Source organism: Podarcis bocagei (assembly GCF_964188305.1).
Source record: "Podarcis bocagei genome assembly, chromosome: 6".
Lineage (NCBI taxonomy): Eukaryota > Metazoa > Chordata > Lepidosauria > Squamata > Lacertidae > Podarcis > Podarcis bocagei.
Genome location: NC_138130.1, coordinates 79,569,983 through 79,592,672, shown reverse-complemented (window position 1 = coordinate 79,592,672; position 22,690 = coordinate 79,569,983). Strand labels below are relative to the sequence as shown.

The 22,690-nt window shown below is 39.4% G+C and overlaps 1 protein-coding gene across 2 annotated transcripts in view; it reads left to right on the top strand.

Annotated features, from left to right (window-relative positions):
- NBEA (neurobeachin) overlaps window positions 1-22,690 on the top strand; it is a 366,730-nt gene that overhangs the window by 53,681 nt on the left and 290,359 nt on the right. For both annotated transcript variants that reach the window (XM_081197851.1, XM_081197850.1), the window contains exons 11-22: window positions 10,967-11,075; window positions 12,289-12,441; window positions 13,694-13,862; window positions 15,186-15,265; window positions 15,390-15,452; window positions 15,550-15,647; window positions 16,676-16,768; window positions 17,405-17,513; window positions 17,608-17,689; window positions 18,833-18,956; window positions 19,298-19,490; window positions 20,618-21,634. In XM_081197851.1, the coding sequence (XP_081053977.1) occupies window positions 10,967-11,075; window positions 12,289-12,441; window positions 13,694-13,862; window positions 15,186-15,265; window positions 15,390-15,452; window positions 15,550-15,647; window positions 16,676-16,768; window positions 17,405-17,513; window positions 17,608-17,689; window positions 18,833-18,956; window positions 19,298-19,490; window positions 20,618-21,634 (2,290 nt within the window). The remainder of the gene's footprint in view (window positions 1-10,966; window positions 11,076-12,288; window positions 12,442-13,693; window positions 13,863-15,185; window positions 15,266-15,389; window positions 15,453-15,549; window positions 15,648-16,675; window positions 16,769-17,404; window positions 17,514-17,607; window positions 17,690-18,832; window positions 18,957-19,297; window positions 19,491-20,617; window positions 21,635-22,690) is intronic.

Sequence of the window (22,690 nt, the reverse complement as noted above, 5' to 3'; positions counted from 1 at the left end):
ACTCTGGAGGCAAATTCTGGATCCACACGTCCTTCTACAGTGGGGCCATTGGTTTCTGAGCAGGAGTTGATCACGGTGTGGATTTGCCAAGTGTGCCTTCCTCTTAGCACGTTTCTCCCTTGTGTCCTGAGTTCTAGTGTCTTCAAAGCCCATGACACCTTTGGTAAAGGCAGTTATCCAACTGGAGCGCTTGCAGGCCAGTGTTTCCCAGTTGTCAGTGTTCATACTACATTTACGGCTTCACTCACAAGGGCCCACTCACCATGACAAGGTGATGATTCAGCGAGTGGGTGTGAACATACCTCTTCGAAACACATACCACTTTGAAAATATGGAGGATTTTGCAAATCGATATGCTTGTAGACATTCTGTCCTATATTTCATACTGACTTAGCAGACTGATAGTGATTTTAGTAAAACTCCAACCTTGCAATGGCAGTCCATTTTGGAATCAGCAGTTGTGTGTTAGTTGCCTAGATAAAATCATTGATGGAATGTGCCTCTAAAATTGGGTATTCCATTCCAGCCCCTCTTCTGTCATTCTTGCAACATGTTCCCTCATCCCTACCCACTCAAAGCTCCTCCTACATTCTCCATTTCATCTCTACTCCCCTACCAGCAATTATAGAGACAGTATACATCTGAATAACAGCTGCTGGGAACAAGCAGCACTTGATCACTCTTGTCAGCACGCACTGCTTGTAAACTTTCAGGAGGCATTTGCTAGGCAACATTGAAAGGAGAATGTTGAACTGATGGAGACTAGGGACTTGCCCAGTGACTTAACTAAGTACAAGGTAAATATGCTACTTGAAACACTGTCACACTATGTCACTGTTGACAGAGAGCCTTCTTTGCTAGTCCCTTGCATTCCAAGCAAAATTTCCTTTACAGAGAACATAAAAACATATGGCAGAGACTAACAAGTGATAGAGGTCTCCTCCTTGTCCATATCTTTCAGGCATAGATAGTCCTAGACAAATTCAGGAGCATCAGTGTTTAAGTGAGTCCCCCAAGACCTCTCCTGTTGTCGGTAGGGATGGGTGAATCTATCCATTTTGATTTATCTCAGTTTCTCATTTTCCCAAGCTTAAGTTCAGTTTTCCACATTCCACATTCACTTCAGTTTGCGATTTAAAAAACCCCAAAAACCTCATGAAAAATAATCAGCTTTGCAGTGCAAATCTCTCCTAATATACACATTTTTCTATGAAAATTTATCCTAATATTTTCACTTAATATATTTATTTTTATGCACACTTCACCCTTGCAAATACCTTTTTGTACACATTACTGTACTTGACTGAAGAACTGTATCACAGAATTCAGACGCAGGCAAATTTTGAAGGATGGCTGTGTTTTGGTTCCTGTACTTATTGTTTTGGAAAGTGCAAATTAGGTAGGTTCTCCTGGAAATATGAACTGAATGGAATTTCTTCCCGTTCCCTAGTTATCAGTAGTCCTTCCTGTTGTCTGTCTTTGCCACGGCACAAGGTCAATTTTGCTTTGTAGGGGACTGAAAGGGAGAATTTCAATTTTTCTTCAAATTGTGCAAGTACTTGGACAATCCAACTAATTACTGGACAAACTGTGGGGTGGGCTGTGGAGATGGTTGCCTATCACAATTATTGATAAATTTGTATATCGACCATTGCTTTGCTCATATATTATCTTTACAGATATACTATTGTGTTCTAGATAGGACATGGTATAGAGGAGATATAGGATTGGGCTGAAGTATCCTTTATATTTGCCTTTGTATCTAGGGGAGTTGGAAATAGGAAACAATGGAGAGAAATTTTGTATGGCAGTGCACAGAATTTTGCAAGTTTAATGTGAACCCTGCAGCAGTCCGATGCAGTTTAGTTTCTGGTAAGTTAAATTCTGTTTGGAAAAAAAAATTCATCTTGGAAGATGACTTTCTTACAAATGTTCTTCCTCTGTTCAATATTTCAAAAGCTATTCATGGAATAAATTAGGTATTGAAATCATGAAAGCTATTTTGCTTGGAATGGCCAACATAGTAAGTATTAAGGATTTTATATAGTGCAGGACCAGCGTTTTGATGTATGGCTCTCCTAGAACACTAGTCAGATCCTACTTTACTAGTGTTTTGCAGAAGGTTTCACTTGCTAGTAAGTACTAGGAGAGCATTAGTGTCACTGAGGAGAAACCATTTTCTTCAAGCATTATAAAGTATATATATCCAGGAATAAGTCCTAGATAGAGGGCCAGACCTCAGTTGTAAAGCACCTGTTATGTGAAGGAGCTTGGGTCCAACCCCAGTATTTCCAGGCAGGGCTGCTGGCAGTCTAGAGTAGTCATTATTGAGCTAGATGGACCAGTGCGCCATTCACTTCCACTCAGTCTAACCTACCTCACAGGGTTGCTGTGGGGATTACTTGAGGAAGGGAAGAGCCATATACACCACCTTGAGCTCCTTAGAGGAGAAGGTGGGCTATCAGTGCAACAAATAAATTAATATAATGTAAATAAACATAAAGACACCTGTTTTCATGGGGGGCGGAGGTCATGTAACTTTGTGAAGACCTTTTGGACAATTATTAATAGCCACTTAGGATTTATGATGAAGCCTTTGGGGTGTTGTTTTTTGTAAAAAGCTGTAATAGGCAATTAGGATTCATAATAAATGCTTTGCTCAAAAAAAAACAACAACTCAAAAACTTTTCCACAAAAAAATGCATCTCAAGCATATTGTCAACAATAGGCAGTTGTCTGAAAGGACCAGGTTTACCCAGCAGAATGGAGGCATTAGAGCAGCCTCCCAGCCCTTCTTCTGCTTTTTGGTGGGGTTAAAGTGGAGGCAAGGTCAGGGCTGTGCTTCCACTGGTGTTTATGAATAGTTGTGGCCTCATTGTTAGATTATCATCCTTAGATGGTTTCAGATGTTACTTGCTTTTGCTTTTCATTTCTTTGTAGAACTCCTCCCCTTTCCCCCAGTTTTCATCTATTTTTTTTTAATAAACAGATCTTTACTCTGTTCAGTGCTAAATGGTAATGAATCTGAACTAAAGTTGAATATGAATTGATATTATTTTATTAGGGGTCCTTGGAGATGGAAAAATAATACTATATGCTTCATTTTGACATATTTCAGATAAATCAATTAGGTCTGAAGGGCACTTCACTTTTATTTTGGTATATCAAGATGTTAAGGCTTTCCAGGTTTTTAAAAAATGACATTTTAATATAAACTGTACAAATATAAGGAGAGAAATACGAAGAAACAAAATTAATTTGATAACAATTACTAAAAGAAAAATAAATAAAAGAGAAAAGAAGCAATCTTTAGCTTTAAACCGGAGAAAAAAGTGAACATGTCATTCCCTAAAGAGAGAGAGAGAGAGATGGATATAGATATATATGCCTATTCTTTACAAACTTATTCTCAAACATTATATTTTCTCCAGTGTGGCTATAATTTTATTTATAACAGTAGTATTCCAAACTCTAACAAAAATCAGTAAGGAAGAAGAACCATTTCGTCCCAATACTTGGCTTTTGACATTTTTGCTGGGATCAAAAGAATAGAAACCATTTCAAGGTCCACATTTTCATCACCTCCCTTCAAGTAATATAAAAGGATATTTACTGGATCCATTGGTAACACATAACCGGTTATTTGTTTGCTGTATCTCAATATTTGAATATTATGACATTTCGATAGAATATGGAGGTAGATTGCATGTGCCATCTCCCAATCTCCAGCAAAGTTGTTTCTGATTTTGACGGTGTAGGAGAAAATCTCTATGTGATGTAAAGCTATAAAATTATTAATACATATGTACATAAATATTTCCTCTGTTTTATAACAGCTTTTGATATTTTGTGCAATGCATAAATAACTTATGAAATTCACTCTGACTTTGTCAGATGAGTCATTGATGGTAGATTCTTCAATCAGCCACTATTAGTTCTGACAAAAAAAAATTGAATCCATGTTCTGAACAGTGCATTTGGAGTACCCTATGCGGGAGATGAATAGGGTATGCTCTGTACCAGAATGGGCAGGACTAGAATGCACCTTAGTCAGATCCATCAAGACAATTCTCTGCCTTCACTTTAATTTGTGTTTCTCAGCTTTAAATGTTTGTTTAAGGAAATTTTAATTGATTCTGTTGAGTTAGTCCATTAGTTTGATTTACAAGTTTTCATGAACTTGTATACATGAATGTTATTAAGAGGTGCTGCACCTGTACATAGAGGTTTTATTGTTGACCGTTGTAGCTTTTAAAGAACATATAAACTAGCTCATAACAGAGTTACACTTGATTTAACGTCCCAACAATAGAAAGCCAGATACATCCGAGATTATTCCTTCTCTGCCCATCCTCAAGGCACCATGTTCAAAGAGTTGCATGCCCTTGTCGGGTTTCTCTCCTTCTGTTCCATGAAACTGAGGGTCCCCTTCTTCACCAGCATCTGCAAAGAGTTCGTTCAATGCTGGTGCCCATCCTGCTTTTGCTGCCTTGCTCATCTCCTTTAGCTATCAGCAATGCAGACTGAGCTGGCATAAGGTGCCAGTGACCTGACTGTAAATTAGTCTGCTGATGAGATTGCCAGTTAGACACTTCTGCTGTGTCTAGAAGTGATACTGATTGGGCTGGTACGAAACACCTCTGACCACTTTGCTTCTGGTGGCTGTTTCAGGCTTTTCACATTGCAAAAGGCAGGTGCCACAAATGTGCCTACATGTGCATATGTATTTAACACTGACTCATGGGTTGATAATTCCTGATTGAGTACAAAATTCAGTCAATCAGTTTGATCAATTAGCATTGCAGCCTTATTAACTACTAATACTTGTTCTTATGTTTCCGTACACAGTTTGGGATTCCACATTTATGGTAGAGAATGCAATAAACAAATTAATGCTCTTATGACTTGACAAAGATTTACATAGCCGATTCGTGTCTTGTTTTTAAATCTTGTGTAGATAATGAAATAGGTTGATGCAGTTTTATGTGTAGCAGAGATGTGTTGATTAAGAAGATTTTGAGAATGTCATATTAACAAATATGATGATATAAAGGATTGATATAGTTGGGCATGCACTATTGGTTTGCACAATTAAATGTGTTGTATACTGCCTGAAGACCACAGTTGGATAGGTGGTATAAAAGTATAACAATTGAGTAAAATATTAGGGGCTCCCCCTCTCCTCGCCCTGCTCGCCAAGCCTTCTGCCATTTCCTCATGTTAAGCCCTTGGAGCTTGCTCTTCCCACCACATAAACTACTAAGTTTGTTTTTCACCCCACCCCATTTCTGAAGCCACTTTTCTCTTCTAATCTGCAGCGCCACTTTGCACTCCTGTTTTCATTTTTACTCCTTGTCCATGCCTCCACCCCCATGGTGACCTCCTTCATCTCCCTCCTCCCACGAATCATAATGACTAATCACCCTTTTGACCCTCACTCGCTTTCCTCCTTCCACTCTCTTCCATAGTTTTCTCAATTCTTCTTTGCACACAGATCACCCCCCGCATTTCCATGCTCCCCCCTTTCTCCTGTTCTGCAGCACAACCCCATGCTGATATATGTTACCGTGTCTTTAGGTTAAGAAGAATCTTAAGAGCAAGGCTTTCAATTACCGTATTTTTCGCCCTATAAGACGCACTTTTTCCCCTCCAAAAATGAAGGGGAAATGTGGGTGCGTCTTATGGGGCGAATGCAGGCTTTCGCTGAAGCCTGGAGAGCGAGAGCGGTAGGTGCGCACCGACCCCTCTCGCTCTCCAGGCTTCGCGGACCTCTCCTCAAGCAGCGGGAACGTTCCCACTGCTTGGGGAGAGTTGCCGGCATCCCGAAGCCTGCAAGCGCTGATCCCAGCACGTGCAGGCTTCGCGGATCTCTCCCCAAGCAGCGGGAACGTTCCCACTGCTTGGGGAGAGTTGCAGGCATCCCGAAGCCTGCGCGCGCTGATCCCAGCACGTGCAGGCTTCGCGGATCTCTCCCCAAGCAGCGGGAACGTTCCCACTGCTTGGGGAGAGTTGCCGGCATCCCGAAGCCTGCAAGCGCTGATCCCAGCACGTGCAGGCTTCGCGGATCTCTCCCCAAGCAGCGGGAACGTTCCCACTGCTTGGGGAGAGTTGCAGGCATCCCGAAGCCTGCAAGCGCTGATCCCAGCACGTGCAGGCTTCGCGGATCTCTCCCCAAGCAGCGGGAACGTTCCCACTGCTTGGGGAGAGTTGCAGGCATCCCGAAGCCTGCAAGCGCTGATCCCAGCACGTGCAGGCTTCGCGGATCTCTCCCCAAGCAGCGGGAACGTTCCCACTGCTTGGGGAGAGTTGCCGGCATCCCGAAGCCTGCAAGCGCTGATCCCAGCACGTGCAGGCTTCGCGGATCTCTCCCCAAGCAGCGGGAACGTTCCCACTGCTTGGGGAGAGTTGCAGGCATCCCGAAGCCTGCAAGCGCTGATCCCAGCACGTGCAGGCTTCGCGGATCTCTCCCCAAGCAGCGGGAACGTTCCCACTGCTTGGGGAGAGTTGCAGGCATCCCGAAGCCTGCAAGCGCTGATCCCAGCACGTGCAGGCTTCGCGGATCTCTCCCCAAGCAGCGGGAACGTTCCCACTGCTTGGGGAGAGTTGCAGGCATCCCGAAGCCTGCAAGCGCTGATCCCAGCACACGCAGGCTTCGCGGATCTCTCCCCAAGCAGCGGGAACGTTCCCACTGCTTGGGGAGAGTTGCAGGCATCCCGAAGCCTGCGCGCGCTGATCCCAGCACGCGCAGGCTTCGCGGATCTCTCCCCAAGCAGCGGGAACGTTCCCACTGCTTGGGGAGAGTTGCAGGCATCCCGAAGCCTGCGCGCGCTGATCCCAGCACGCGCAGGCTTCGCGGATCTCTCCCCAAGCAGCGGGAACGTTCCCACTGCTTGGGGAGAGTTGCAGGCATCCCGAAGCCTGCGCGCGCTGATCCCAGCACGCGCAGGCTTCGCGGATCTCTCCCCAAGCAGCGGGAACGTTCCCACTGCTTGGGGAGAGTTGCAGGCATCCCGAAGCCTGCGCGCGCTGATCCCAGCACGCGCAGGCTTCGCGGATCTCTCCCCAAGCAGCGGGAACGTTCCCACTGCTTGGGGAGAGTTGCAGGCATCCCGAAGCCTGCGCGCGCTGATCCCAGCACGCGCAGGCTTCACGGATCTCTCCTCAAGCAGCGGGAACCACCGCTGGGCTCCCACGGCTTGCAGAGAGCTGCCTGTTTGGGGGCTGGGGTCGGGGGACGCTCGGGCTGCCCCAGCCCCGCGCCTGGGGGGGAAATATTTTTTTCCCTTTATTTCCCCCCAAAAAAACTAGGTGCGTCTTATGGGCCGGAGCGTCTTATGGGGCGCAAAATACGGTAATTTCAGTTAGAGAAAGTTCAGTTCAGTTTATGGATATAGTACATATATGGGCATTTACTTGTTAATAAAGTATTTCTTCTAAATTACTGTTGAATCTGGGACTTCATGTTGAAGATAACACATGGTACCAAGAATGAAATACATTGGGGGAAGGTACAATGGAACATCTGAGAGCGCTACATCCTTTATCTCTCTCACATGAGGCAGCTGAAGAATGGGAGAGGGAGACTTTTTTTCCCTTTCAGTGCCCCTCAGTTTGAGTAAAATGGGGGTGGATTGACATTGAATTGAAAATGGTGGTTTTTAAAATGGCCGAGGTTTGAGCAAAGCAGGGCTTTGGGACAGTGAGGGGTTGATTTAAAAAAGAAAGAAAAAGAAAACCGGTTTTAACAATGTGAAATATCAGCGAATGGGACAGTGCAGGTGCTAATGCATATCCCCTTTCCCGACTCCCTTCTCTCTGCACTCGGGTGTTATTTTAAACTGCCACTTCCCCCTGCTCACTCTATACAAAACTCTGCCATTCATTTTTTAACCAGAAACCATTGGATTTGTTTAATTTTCTCAAACGTTTCCATTTTTACTCACGGAGCAGGGCTTTGTAGCCCACAGTGCTCTCTCAAAAGCTGATGTTTATGGTCAGTGGAGCCCATTTGCAATAGTGGAGCATGTGGTGCAGTGGGCTGTTGATGGAAAGTTGACAGAAATCCCATACAAACCACTCTGTGACAAAAGTCCACTTCTGCTTGTGCAAGGAAAAGATAATTTGTTACAATAATATGGTTAACCTTTAAAACACGGCATTTCTTCAGAATATTCATAAAAGTAACCCTGTCTTTAGTCCAAATGTACTAGCATGGCACAAAGAATGGGAAAATAGGAATTGAAACTTTCCATCAATTTTATTTATTTGTTTGCTGTATGGTGATTGGGATTTGCATTGGTCAGTTAAGAGCTTGTATCTCATTGTTGCTTTAGCAAACACATAAATGAGATGAGATCTGGTGCACTATTGACTCATGCTTGATTTTTTGCTTTTGCTTTACCTAGTCAGCCTTTGAATCACTGAGAATATTTATGCTGGTGTGGCTCTTGTGTAACAACTATGTGGCGTTGCTTCTGTCAGTAGCTTTGGTATCATTATAAATGAGGTGTGGGTCAGTATAATTGGGTTGTGTTTTAATTGTCTGCTGTTGCAACTACTCAATATTTGGTTTTGAGAATAGAGGAAAGTATCTTAAGCATAGAATCATAGAGTTGGAAGGGACCCTTAGGATCATCTAGTCCAACCCCCCACAATGCAGGAATATTCGTCCCTTACAGGGATCAAACCTGCAACCTTGGTCTTATTAGCACCATGCTGTAACCAACTGAGCTATCCAGCTCACATAGCATGCTCAACTTAGATAATTAAAGAAGTATTATTGGGTAATATCAAACTAAATCAAACTTGCAGTAGACCTATTTGAATCAGTAGACAAGTGTTTTCTGAGTATGACTAACACTGGATATACCTGTTGTTTCCTGTAGCAAACTGATCATTTTTTCATATTAGTATTTATTCATTTATTAAGAAATTTGCTAAATACATGCTCATTTAAAGGGAGCCTTAATTTTATTAAAATATTTATATCTGGCCTTTCTGTTAAAAAAAACCCTTAAATTCATCTGTGAGGAACTAACATGGTTTTGTTTAAAATCTCAACACATCCTCAGTTGCACGAACGCAGATAACTCTCATTTTTTAAAATCTGCTTTTAGGGAAGACTCTATTTTACTCTCTTTACTAAACCTGAAATGATGTGCTGGTTGTGCCAAGTGCTACCAGACTTTTTGTTTCTGTTGTTGCTAGGTACTTGCTTCTTTTAAAAAATTCTGTCCCATTGGTCTCAAAATAAGGGCAGCTCTAGGGCTGGCATACATTTTTGCCTCTTCTGAGGATGTTTCAGGGGAGCAATGGAACTGCAGATACAAGACCTCCCCTGATCCATTCCTACATATCTGTTTTACATCAGCTGCCTCTGGGGCAGTGACAGCGGAGCAGTGATAGTGGTGAAATTTTACATTTCTGCATTGAGGAAACCTTTAGTGGCAGATCTCCTTTTTTCATATTAGTATTTATTCATTTATTAAGAAATTTGCTAAATACATGCTCATTTAAAGGGAGCCTTAATTTTATTAAAATATTTATATCTGGCCTTTCTGTTAAAAAAAAAACCCTCAGTGTAGCTTACCACATTCATTAAAACAATGAAATGTCTTATACGCCGGGTATGGGTGGCGGGTGGCGGGCTCCGCGCCGGGAAAAAGACTGGGCTTATAAGACAAACCCCCAAATTGCAGCTGTCTAATATGCCCAGTCGCCTAATACGCCAGAATCTACGGTATTTTAAAATGACAGTTGACTTTGTCATTTGTTGTTGTTTAGTCATTTAGTCGTGTCCAACTCTTCATGGACCAGAGCACGCCATGCCCTCCTGTCTTCCACTGCCTCCCGCAGTTTGGTCAGACTCATGTTTGTAGCTTCGAGAACACTGTCCAACCATCTCGTCCTCTGTCGTCCCCTTCTCCTTGTGCCCTCAATCTTTCCCAACATCAGGGTCTTTTCCAGGGCGTCTTCTCTTCTCATGAGGTGGCCAAAGTATTAGAGCCTCAGCTTCACGATCTGTCCTTCCACTGAGCACTCAGGGCTGATTTCCTTAAGAATGGAGAGGTTAGATCTTCTTGCAGTCCATGGGACTCTCAAGAGTCTCCTCCAACACCTTAATTCAAAAGCATCAATTCTTCGGTGATCAGCCTTCTTTATGGTCCAGCTCTCACTTCCATACATCACTACTGGGAAAACCATAGCTTTAACTATACGGATGTGACCTTGTGTCGTTAGATGTGAACCATGATTTGTCCAAACTGTATTTTGCCTTCAAACCAGAATTGAAATCTCACTTCAAAATGTGGTTTCCAATTTGAGCTTTGGCAAATTTGGATATGACCATAAACTATAGTTTACCTCAACCAGAAATTGGAGCAGATGGGGGAGGAGAATGCAAACCATGGTCATTACATGTAAACTTAGCCAGAGAGTACTTAGAAGCTGACAGATTTTCCTTCATCTTTATGACAGGCCTTCAGTTTCTCCTTTCCTACCTATAAGGATGGTACTGATTTTTATTTGGCATCATTTGAGTTGTCAAGCCTTGATCATCATTAGAATGTGTCAGTACTACTCGTGATATTACACAGTGTTGTCTTGCACTCATATGTAGGACTCTTCCATAGCCAAAAGAAAAGCATTTAGACAATCACATTTTGTTTGTTTGGATGTCCTGCAAGATGATGCACTTGGGCAGAGTCCTGTCAACTCAAGTCCTATCAAGGCTTCCTTCTGATTATCTATAATTTGTTAATCATGTATACCTTAAAAGGTCCTTGACAAATAAGGGATTGACCCAGATGAGCTCTGTGTTTTGAGCATGATTGCAATGTGTCAGTATTTAAAAATATTCAGAGGAATGTAATTTGCAAGTGGTTTTTTCTGCTTATAGGATTTAACAGCACTAAAAACTAAATCTGGAACACTTTCAGTCTAATTTCTGCCTGTACTTTATATGCAGTGCTACCCTCTTGGCTTTCTTGGTGGAACTTCTTAAGAGTTCAGTTGCCATGCAAGAACAAATGCTGGGTGGAAAAGGATTCCTAGTTATTGGCTATCTCCTTGAAAAGGTAAGTTGTATTAATATTATTTTAATAATATTTTACCCAGAACAGATTGAAATTAAATAAATCCGCCACAAACTCCACCATAATTGTTGTATGCAAATGATTTCATATTGGGCTGGTATATATTGAGCACATTTAGTCACTTAGCCATCAGCTTACTGAAGACTTGAACTCCAAGTTGGCATCTTGTTACATGTGGTTTAGGTCTCTTTATGCTGATGGTATTTTGTGTCTTGTGAGAATATTGCTGCTAAAAAAACACCTTAAATTCATCTGTGAGGAACTAACATGGTTTTGTTTAAAATCTCAACACATCCTCAGTTGCACGAACGCAGATAACTCTCATTTTTTAAAATCTGCTTTTAGGGAAGACTCTATTTTACTCTCTTTACTAAACCTGAAATGATGTGCTGGTTGTGCCAAGTGCTACCAGACTTTTTGTTTCTGTTGTTGCTAGGTACTTGCTTCTTTTAAAAAATTCTGTCCCATTGGTCTCAAAATAAGGGCAGCTCTAGGGCTGGCATACATTTTTGCCTCTACTGAGGATGTTTCAGGGGAGCAATGGAACTGCAGATACAAGACCTCCCCTGATCCATTCCTACATATCTGTTTTACATCAGCTGCCTCTGGGGCAGTGACAGCGGAGCAGTGATAGTGGTGAAATTTTACATTTCTGCATTGAGGAAACCTTTAGTGGCAGATCTCCTTCTCCACCTTCGAGAGGGAGGTCTACGAGCGGAGAAGGAAGGCATCATCCATTGGCCTCTCATCTGTCCTCAGGTGCCAGGGATTGCTATTTCACCCATTCCTTATGAATTGCTGGTCTAGAGGCACTGCATAGTCAGATAAATACTTTTGGGACTACTTGGTGCCAGCATTCTGAGTGGTTTAGTTAGTATTTGTTTGGTTTTATTTTGATATGTTTTGTGCTTAAATATTGTTGAATGATGAGTTACTGGTTTTCATTTCAGTAGTTTGCATATATTTGTCTAGCTGATGTGTTTCAGTGTAGATAACATATGAAGCCCTCAACATCTTTCAGCACAGATACAGAAGTGAATATGAACTGAAAACCTGAATTATATCATAGATGTCAACTTTTCCCTTTTCTTTCGAGGAATCCTATTTGGAATAAGGGAATTTCCCTTAAAAAAAGGGCAACGTTGACAGCTATGAATTATATTATTACATTATTTAATTATTGTAATTTCTTCAGTCATCCAGAGTTCATATAACAAGAGCTGTACTGGAACAGTTTTTATCTTTTGCAAAATATTTGGATGGCCTCTCACATGGAGCACCTTTATTAAAGCAATTATGTGATCATATCCTTTTCAACCCTGCTATTTGGATACATACTCCTGCAAAGGTGAGTGAATAGTGTGTTGTATAAAGTCCTTATTTACACTGTTGATTCACCAGTATAAGCATCACCAGTGTTAAAATAATCAAATGGGCTTCCACTGTGGCTCAATCTAAGTAGCAAAACAACAACAACAAAACTTATGTTGTGCAAAGTGTAATCCACCCTGATAATTTTATCGAAATGTGAAATATAAATTTATTAACAAACACACACTCCCTATATGAGAGAGATTATTCTATTATATATAGTATAAAAATCAGTAGCACATTACTAACTTGGACTTGTTCTTTTTCTCATATAGAAATTTCAAAATTTCAAGACTACTTCTGAATAGTATAAAAAAGTGAAAATCTATAAATTCATTGCCCAAGATACCCTGAAGACTAAAATCCTTTTATTGTCTGAGCTTGTTTAGAAAGGCGTAGGGCTGCACATGACAACCCTACCCCTCATATCCCCATGTGCGTCAACTCTACCACTAATCTTTTCCACATTGAAGGTAACATCTGAAGCAAGATTTTTCATGTGTTTGGCTGAGAACACTTAAATTCCTCTTCAGAATTAGGAAGCCTGACACAGGACTCTCATTTGCTTGGAGGATTATAAGCATGCTCAGCCAGGCTTGCAAAACTTCCCTCATCAGGCCTTTCTACTCAGTACAGCTCTCTCACTGGACAACAAGCCAAAGTACACCTCTGATGCAGTGCAGTGCATCAAACTTTCACATTTCTCACTTAGAAATTCTCAAAATAAGGAAGGAAAGAGCTGCTGTTCGAGCCAGATGTCTTAAGTTTAAAAATGTGAGAAGTAGCATGTAAAATAAATAAATACAGATGAGGGCTCTGGTTTGTTTTTTTTTTTAAATTGTCAGCATGACTATACCTAAGTTAGCAGAATTTTGGCTGGATTTATTAGTGATTTAGTTTTTCTTAATAAAAGCAAGATCTGTGATACTTGCTAGGAAGAATAGATATATGTGTATATGAACAACCAACCTCTTTCCCTCCCCATTCTGTATTTATCTTGTGAATTGCTACCATGCTTGTGTAATGATAACTTTAGGTTGAACTACAATCTGCAAAAGGTAACTTTTATAATCAATTATTTTATATAGTACACTTCTGAATTTCCCTAATGACTTATGACCATATAAATAGAAAAACGAAATGAGTTGATACATGATTTATTTACAGTGTAATCAAAATTAGAAATTAAATTTATTTATTCCATGTGTTCTTTTTATAATATTCTTCAGGTTCAGCTCTCGCTTTATACATACTTGTCTGCTGAATTCATTGGCACTGCTACAATCTACACTACGATACGTAGAGTAGGAACAGTATTACAGTTAATGCACACACTGAAATACTACTACTGGGTGGTTAATCCTGCGGATAGCAGTGGCATTACTCCTAAAGGTTTGGGTAAGCATAATGAACTTAGAAATGGTAGGGGTCTGTAAATAATTGTGTCAATATGTTCATTTACACTGCTAAAAATAGTTTTCTTATGAGTTGAACTCTGTAACTTCGTAGTAAGAAGCCTATTTTAAACTGATGTTCTCTTTTTGATTGATTGCGTAGGAAGCTTTTAATTAGCAGCACAAGGACAATTTGAATAAAGGGAAGTTTGGACATTTGTAATATGTGAAGTATTGTTTTGTGACATATGGTTTCTAAAGCTAATTTAGAGTGCATTAAATTATGAGAAGAAACTAAAACAGCAGGAACAGATTTAAGATGCAGATTTTAAATACCAGTACAGTATTATGGTAAACTGGTTGCTAGCAAGTTAAAACATTTAAGGAATATTAACACCACACATTTTAGATATGCTGTAGTGTTATTTTGAAATGTTAATTTCATGCACAGTACAATGTTAAATTTGTTGAAGATTCCTAAATAGTTCTCCTGTGGTCTCTACTCAGTTCTTATCTTTCTTGAACTGTTATCCCCTTCAGTATAGCTTATTATTCTCTCTTGCTTGTTTCCCCGTATGACTATAGGTCTCTGTTCTGCTGTCCTTGGCTGGTTCTCTAATTACTCTTCCATTACTTCCATTGGGGGCATGTTTTTTTTATCTCCAGTTGTATCCCTCAGAGATCTTTCCACACTATCCCATAGTTTTGATTATGTGGTGACTTTCCTTAAATCCTTACTTATACACTTGGGTTTTGTCTTCTTATCCTTAGCTTCAGAGCCTTGGTGGGGACACCCCTATTATTTATTTGCTTTTATATCCTGATGCATTATAGAATCATAGTTTGAAGGAACCTCCAAGCCCTCAGTCAGTTCGGGAATCTTGTAACCACAGCATTCCTGGCAGAGTAAATGCCAGCCTTTCCAGCAAAGGAGGGACAATCAGCTCTCGAAGTGATCTGTTTCCACTTTTAGCAGTTCTTGCCACTAGGGCATTTCTTCTAATGTTTAGCTAAAATTTGATGTCCTACAATTTCCAGCCATTGGTTTCAATCCTGCCATTTAGAGCAACAGAGAGAAACTAAGAGAGAGAAACTAAGTGTATGCATTTCTGAAGTGGATTTTCCAGCTAACCCACACTCACATCACTCTCCTTTCTCTGTTGTCTCCTTTAGGTCAAATTGTAGATTGTAATCCCTTTAGGGCTGCGATGTGTCCTAATGCATTAAGTTTTAAAAAGTGCAAATCAATGGCAGTACATAAAAAATGCTGAAGTCACTTAAAATTGTTGTGTATGTTACATTTAAGCTGCCCTTTCATGTTTTTCAGAAGGTCCTCGGCCATCACAGAAGGAAATCATATCACTGCGTGCATTCATGCTTTTATTTTTGAAACAGCTGATTTTGAAGGTAACATTTTAAAATATTATTGGGCATAGCAAATGACAATAAACATCTGGTGTTAAAACTTCATTGATGATGAAATCTTAAATTGGTCAAATTGTAACAAAGATCAATTAAATCATTTCTGTAGGATCGAGGTGTCAAAGAAGATGAACTACAAAGTATATTAAATTATTTGCTAACAATGCACGAGGTAAGCTTGTAATAGTTAAAAATACAGATCTCTTAACTTGTATTTTGTGTTAACTTCACAGAAATAGTATTTCTCTAATATCTTATGTGTTATTTAGGATGAAAACATACATGATGTACTTCAGCTGCTAGTGGCATTAATGTCTGAACATCCAGCATCCATGATACCTGCCTTTGATCAACGAAATGGGATACGGTAAAATTAACAACAATAATATTCTCTCATTTTCCTTAGAAATGAACTTTGTAATATTCTATGTCTTCAAATAGATTTAATGCATCATAGCAATTAATTAGTATGCATGACATATAATTCAGAATTTACCAATGTATAATAATTCAAAATAAAACAATATAATATATTTTCTAGTTAAAGGTTTATGTCTGATATGCTGTACAGGTGGTTCATTCAATTTTTACAGGTAGAAATTACAGTAGTCAGTGATATCCCTGCAGTTAAAAAAAAAATCTTACAAACATAAGTGTGGGTGACATACATTGTTTTCCTGCAAAATTTTATTTAAAACAAAGATAAAACAACTACATGCAATCAGAGAATCGTCTCTGAATATTCCACAGAGCTTTGTCAAAGTGAATATGCTAAAATCACCACAAACTTAACAAACACCAAATGATACATAATATCCTCCATAGTCCAAGTGAAAGAAGTGTGCATGGCATGCTTTTATTGTAGAAACGTGTGCAAATAAAAGATGCTTCTGTAAAAATGTACGGCATGCCAAAGGTTTTCATAGTAAACTGAACCACTGTGATTGATTTGGATGAGGCTGAGGTGTCCTGCTTGCCAGTGCTGACCCAGTACCAGCAGGAAACTCCATAATTGAGGAATGCCCCAATGCACCCATTCACACTGCAGCTGGATGAAAGCTGCTGCCTACAGTATCCCTGTTGGCAATAGCCAGTGGAAAAATTGTCAGTTGGGCTATAGAGGGGGTAAGGTAGGGCTGTGCAAGCAATGAGTCTGGTTCATACCTCTTTGCTGTACCAGCTTGGGATCTTGGGTGGCAAATAAATATTTTCTTTTTGCTCTAGCCACCCAGGTCAACACAAGCAGCAGGGTTTGGTGACCTCACTATGATCCGTTAAGCTCTACCAGTGCTGGCCAGGGACTTAGATTGCCTTCGTAGTCTTGATTTACTTGTACCTCCCCCCAAAAGGAATTGTTTTTCTGAGTGACTGCTTTTGTCTGATTTTATCTTGCAGAGTGATTTATAAATTATTGGCCTCAAAAAGCGAGAGCATCTGGGTGCAGGCACTGAAGGTGCTAGGATATTTTCTCAAACACCTGGGTCATAAGTAAGTGCACTGATTCAATTACTAATATGTTCTTCAGACAACTAAACAAAAGGGTCTGAGATACAAAATTTTCCATTCAAAATTGACATTTTTTTTAACCTTAAAAAGTATAGTTTTGTCATTTATTTATTTTTTTAGCTCTTTTATTTTAATTAATATTTTATTCCTCTTTCTCACTATTCCAAAGTGTAGAAGTTGTGGAATACTTTGATAGCAATCTATTTTATCCTGTCAAAAGCTATGTAAGGTCGTAAAATTTGAGAATTTTAAAACCAGTGAATTTACTAGTTTGTCAAATTGAGACTTGCTGAATTTGTTTTAGTTTTGGAACATATATATATATATATATATATATATATATATATATATATATATATATATAATGTATTATATTGTATTGTATTGTATTGTAATATAAAATATAAAGTATATTTTATATTACAATAGATGCAATGGAAATTTCTTTAAACCAATCTCAAATGAAAACCTCTTGTTCGTTTTTGAACAAATTTTGATGGGCACAAATCTTTTTTTCACCTTTTTTTTTTATTTAAATACAATAAATTGTTACCTCTATTAAACAGATCAACAACCGATTTTTCTCTTGGTAAATTCCATATTTATGTTTTTTTCTAGGCGAAAAGTTGAAATCATGCATACTCACAGTCTGTTCACACTTCTTGGAGAGAGATTGATGTTGCATACGAATACTGTGACCATTACAACTTACAACACACTTTATGAGGTACACATTACTCTAGTGCTATCAAATTCATTTGTAAATGATTTGGTGTAAAACTGCTGGTCAGAGAAGGAAATGTAACAATCTTGTATTGTAGATTTTGACAGAACAAGTATGTACACAAGTCGTTCATAAACCACACCCGGAGCCGGATTCTACAGTGAAAATTCAGAATCCAAGTAAGAATATTTTGATATTGAGACATTGTTGTATTTTTTTTTAAGTCAATCATATCTTACATAGGAACATTTTCATTAAGTCCTTTGGATGAATGCTTGATTATAGGCAATTGACAGCCTACAGGTTGTTATCAAACTACTTGAGGAATGCTGTTTCAGAGTTTCCTCTGTCCTGATGTAAAGCTAGATAGATTCCAGAGTGTATGAATAATGTAAGGATTACTCCTCTGTTGTGTTCTACTCTTTCCTTACTCCTTTAATTTTCATGTTACTATTTTTTGAACTCCCCTTGCCTTCCAATTTCATGTCATCCACCATTACAAGCCGAAAGTTGATAGGAAAGAAAACTGTGATAAGCTTGGGGAAAGAAGTTTCCTGATGTGATCCATCCTTTCCATCCCCTCCTTTTGAAAAGGGGATGGTGTTTATAATATATTGGGCTCTTGGCAGAAATGACTGCTGGTTATGACTTTAAAGAAGCTCAGATTTTTAGTATTTTTGAGTTAAGTATAGTATGCTAGTTAGAATTTATTTTGGAACAGGTAGCTAAAATGGTAGATGCTCCCTTTCTGTCTCTTTCAATATATCAGTCTATTTATAAGGTTATATATTTTAGGATGCGGGTGGTGCTGTGGTCTAAACCACAGAGTTTAGGGCTTGCCAATGAGAAGGTCAGCGGTTTGAATCCCTGCAACGGGGTGAGCTCTTGCTGCTTGGTCCCTGCTCCTGCCAACCTAGCAGTTCCAAAGCACGTCAAAGTGCAAGTAGATAAATAGGTACCTCTCCGCCGGGAAGGTAAACAGCGTTTCCGTGTGCTGCTCTGGTTTGCCAGAAGTGGCTTAGTCATGCTGGCCACATGACCTGGAAGCTGTACGCCGGCTCCCTTGGCCAATGAAGTGAGATGAGCGCCGCAACCCCAGAGTCGTCCGCGACTGCACCTAATGGTCAGGGGTCCCTTTACCTTTACCTATATGGTAGGAAACTTATGCCTATACCTATATGGTAGGAAACTTATTTACCTTCATATTTTAGGAAACAACCGCATTTGCACAGTTTTATAGACGCTAAAACAATTCGGTCTAATTCATTGACTTTGTTTCTTAATTATTCAAAAATATAATTCATGCATTTTCTCTTTTAAAGTGATTCTCAAGGTTGTGGCAACTTTATTAAAGAATTCAACTCCAAGTGCAGAACTAATGGAAGTTCGCCGTTTGTTTTTATCAGATATGATAAAACTTTTCAGTAACAGCCGTGAAAATAGGAGGTATGCCAGTAATCTTTATTCCCTTTTGTTTGTGAAGCTCAACAAGGTTATTTTCATCTGGGTGGAGGGGTGTTCAGCTATAGTTCTATTCAGCTTCTTCTATGTAACCTTCTGAAAAAATCCAGAAAGAATAATTACAAATCTCAGCATATTTTCCATGGATGTGTAATGTGATGCTGAGAGGCAAACAAAACTTAATTAAAAGAAATACAAGTTGTAATATCTTAGAATGGAATGCTTTGAATGAATATTTCGAATGAAATATTCAGGCTTTCCTTACATCTGTAACAAATGGAAAAGTTCAAATGCCATGTGATCATATTGTAACTATTTTATTTTAGATGTTTACTTCAGTGTTCGGTGTGGCAGGACTGGATGTTTTCTCTGGGATATATCAACCCAAAGAACTCTGAAGAACAGAAAATTACTGAGATGGTGTACAACATCTTCCGCATTCTTTTGTACCATGCAATAAAGTATGAGTGGGGAGGATGGAGGGTCTGGGTTGATACTCTTTCTATAGCCCATTCCAAGGTAAGAGTCAGTTTTGGAAGTTCAGTTTAGCTGCTGTTATAGTAGTCAACATGTCATAGATAGAATTTAGTGCCATCTTGTGGATAGTATGAAATATGACCAGTTACCACTGCCTTGGATTATTTTCACTATAGTTCTTCCATCAGCTGCATCTGTGCAATTAAACATAGCAATATACAATTATAGTCTTTAACATATCATATAGATCTGCTTGCCATAATTTGGTATCTTAACTCAAAATTCAACATCTTAACACAGCGTGTATGAACACTCACAGAAATGTTGTTAAATAATATTACTATATTACTAGTTAAATAAAGGAGAAATACTGATAATTGAGTATAATACAAAAATCCTCTAAATTGTGGAAATTTTAAATTTTCTTTACATTATTCAATAAAATGTTAAATAAAAAAATATTTTTAAGATACCTTGCTGTTGTTTCCCTTCCATAGTTCTTATGTAGTGAACCAATTTCGCAATTAATGTAGATTCCTAGATTTTATCAATCTTTTCATTGATAGTTGGTATAATCAGTGCATCATGGCTGCATCCAATGCTTGTGGATCACTTGTTCAGTATACCTCCCCCATCCTATCCTCTTCCTTCCCCTGTAACTCCCCATGCACCATCAAAATCTGTCCAGATGGTTGAGGGACCCCCAGGAGGAGATTTGGGGAGTTCAGGGGAAGGTGATAGGAAGGGGAAGTCCCATTGTTCAAGTAGAGCTCAGAGCATAATGTTGGATACAGGCATTTACTTTTACAGATAGGAAAAGTTTTTCCCACTGAGATATAAAACTTATGTAAGTAATGTAGTCTACTTATAATTGTTTTCATAAAGATTCTTCATATTATATGTCAATTTTATTTAAATGCTAAGTATCTTATCACTTTTTTCCTCCACTTACATTTAAATTTTTACTTTATCTGTTTTTCTGAGTTCTTGGTGACATTTGCCCCTAATAGTTCCATTTCCCCCCTTTGTTAATAACCTGCTAAGGGCCCATACTCTGTTCTGTTTCACTCAAAGAGCACAGTGGCTTGATAGTGTTCCAACAGTTTTAATGTTAGTTAAACGTGTAAGTATTGACTTTTCTCCTAAAATTGTAATTTGTTTGTATTAAGGTCACCTATGAAGCTCACAAAGAGTACCTAGCAAAAATGTACGAAGAATATCAAAGACAAGAAGAGGAGAATATAAAGAAGGGGAAAAAGGGGAATGTTAGCACTATCTCAGGCCTTTCAGCTCAGACAACAGGAGCAAAAGGTGGAATAGAAATTCGTGAAATTGAAGATCTTTCACAAAGCCAAAGCCCAGAAAGTGAAACGGACTACCCTGTTGGTTCAGATACTAGGGATTTACTTATTGCAACAAAAGTATCTGATGATGTGCTTGGAAGCGCAGATAGACCAGGGGGTGGTGTGCATGTAGAAGTTCACGATCTATTAGTTGATATAAAAGCAGAAAAGGTAGAAGCCACAGAAGTAAAGCTGGACGATATGGATTTATCACCAGAGACTTTGGTAACCAGAGAGAATGGTGCCCTTGTGGAAGTAGAATCCTTATTGGACAATGTATATAGTGCTGCAGTTGAAAAACTTCAGAACAATGTTCACGGAAGTGTAGGCATAATTAAGAAAAGTGAAGAGAAGGACAATGGTCCCTTGATAACACTAGCTGATGAGAAAGATGAACCTTCTAACAATACCTCATTTCTTTTTGATAAAATACCCAGCCAAGAGGAGAAATTGCTCCCTGAACTGTCCAGCAATCACATTACTATTGCAAATATGCAAGAGACTCAGATGCACCTTGGTGTGAATGATGACCTTGGACTCCTCGCTCACATGACTGGTAGTGCTGACATAGCATGTAGCTCAAGCATAATAGAAGATAAAGAATTCAAGATTCATACCTCTGTGGATGCAATGGGCACAATTTCTGAGAGAGACCTGGCTTCATCATCCAAAGGATTAGAATATGCAGAAATGGTTGCTACAACTCTTGAGACTGAGTCTTCTAGTGGTAAAACTGTACCAAATGTAGATGCAGGGAGTATTATATCAGATACGGAAAGATCTGATGATGGGAAAGAAGTGGGGAAGGAAATAAGAAAAATCCAAACCACCACTACAACCCAAGTAAGTTTTTTGGTACAATGACAATGTTACTATATTATTAAATTTATTAATAAAGTGTGTGTCTATATTTTAGGTATATCAGTTTTAAAAGAGAAGTAAATGCCTAGATAACCTCACTCAGCAGTTTCATGTAGATACGAATCGGTGTAGAGCATGAGACTGTTCATCTCCGTGTCTTGGGTTTGAGCCCTTCATTGGGCGAAAGCTTCCTGCCTTGCAGGGGGTTGGACTAAATGACCCTCATGGTTCTTTCTAACTCTACAATTCTAGGAAATAAAACGAGTCAAGGACAGAGGCTACTAGAATGAAATGAGATGGAAACATGCAGACCTCCATAGTGCAAATGCCATGGAGAGGAGCAAACCTTCTGGCATTGCAAATAGCAGTGAAACTACTGTAACACTCTGCCATGACTCCCAAGCAATCAACCCGAGTGTGCTTTCTCTTAAACGTTATATTCCCAGAATTTTACAACTGAAGAAGACTTTATTGACTTTGTTTCACTCTCACTCTTTGGCATTTATTTAAAATAATAAATAAAGCTGTCGCCATGTAGCATTGGAGAAACATTTTTATCTAGACATTACTCAGTACTGTTTCAGTAAGAAATATACCAAGCATGCTTCCACAGAGAATAGCAAATTTTCTAACTGTGAAGGATCTAAGTCTAGATCAGAAAAACAGTAAACAGTAGCCAGGAATAGACCATAAAGTGAGCACTGTGCAGATAATTGCAGAAATTCATTCTGAATCCCTTTGGGAATTAGACTGAAAGGAAGGAGGAACGTGGGGTTTAGGATAGTTACCCAGTCATAAAAAAGACACTATGCACAATTCCAGAAGATGTTGTTCTGGCATGTAAGGCAGGCTGGGTCAGTATAATGATCAATGTACTGCAGATGTGGGGTTGAGGGAAACTAGTTTGCTGAAGACCTCTTGGTGATTTCATGATAAAAAGTCACATTGGGTCCACCTGTTAAAAACAAACATTGTAGTAGCTGGGTCTCTTAGGCACTACAATGCCTTTTTGCAGATAATAATAATAATAATAATAAT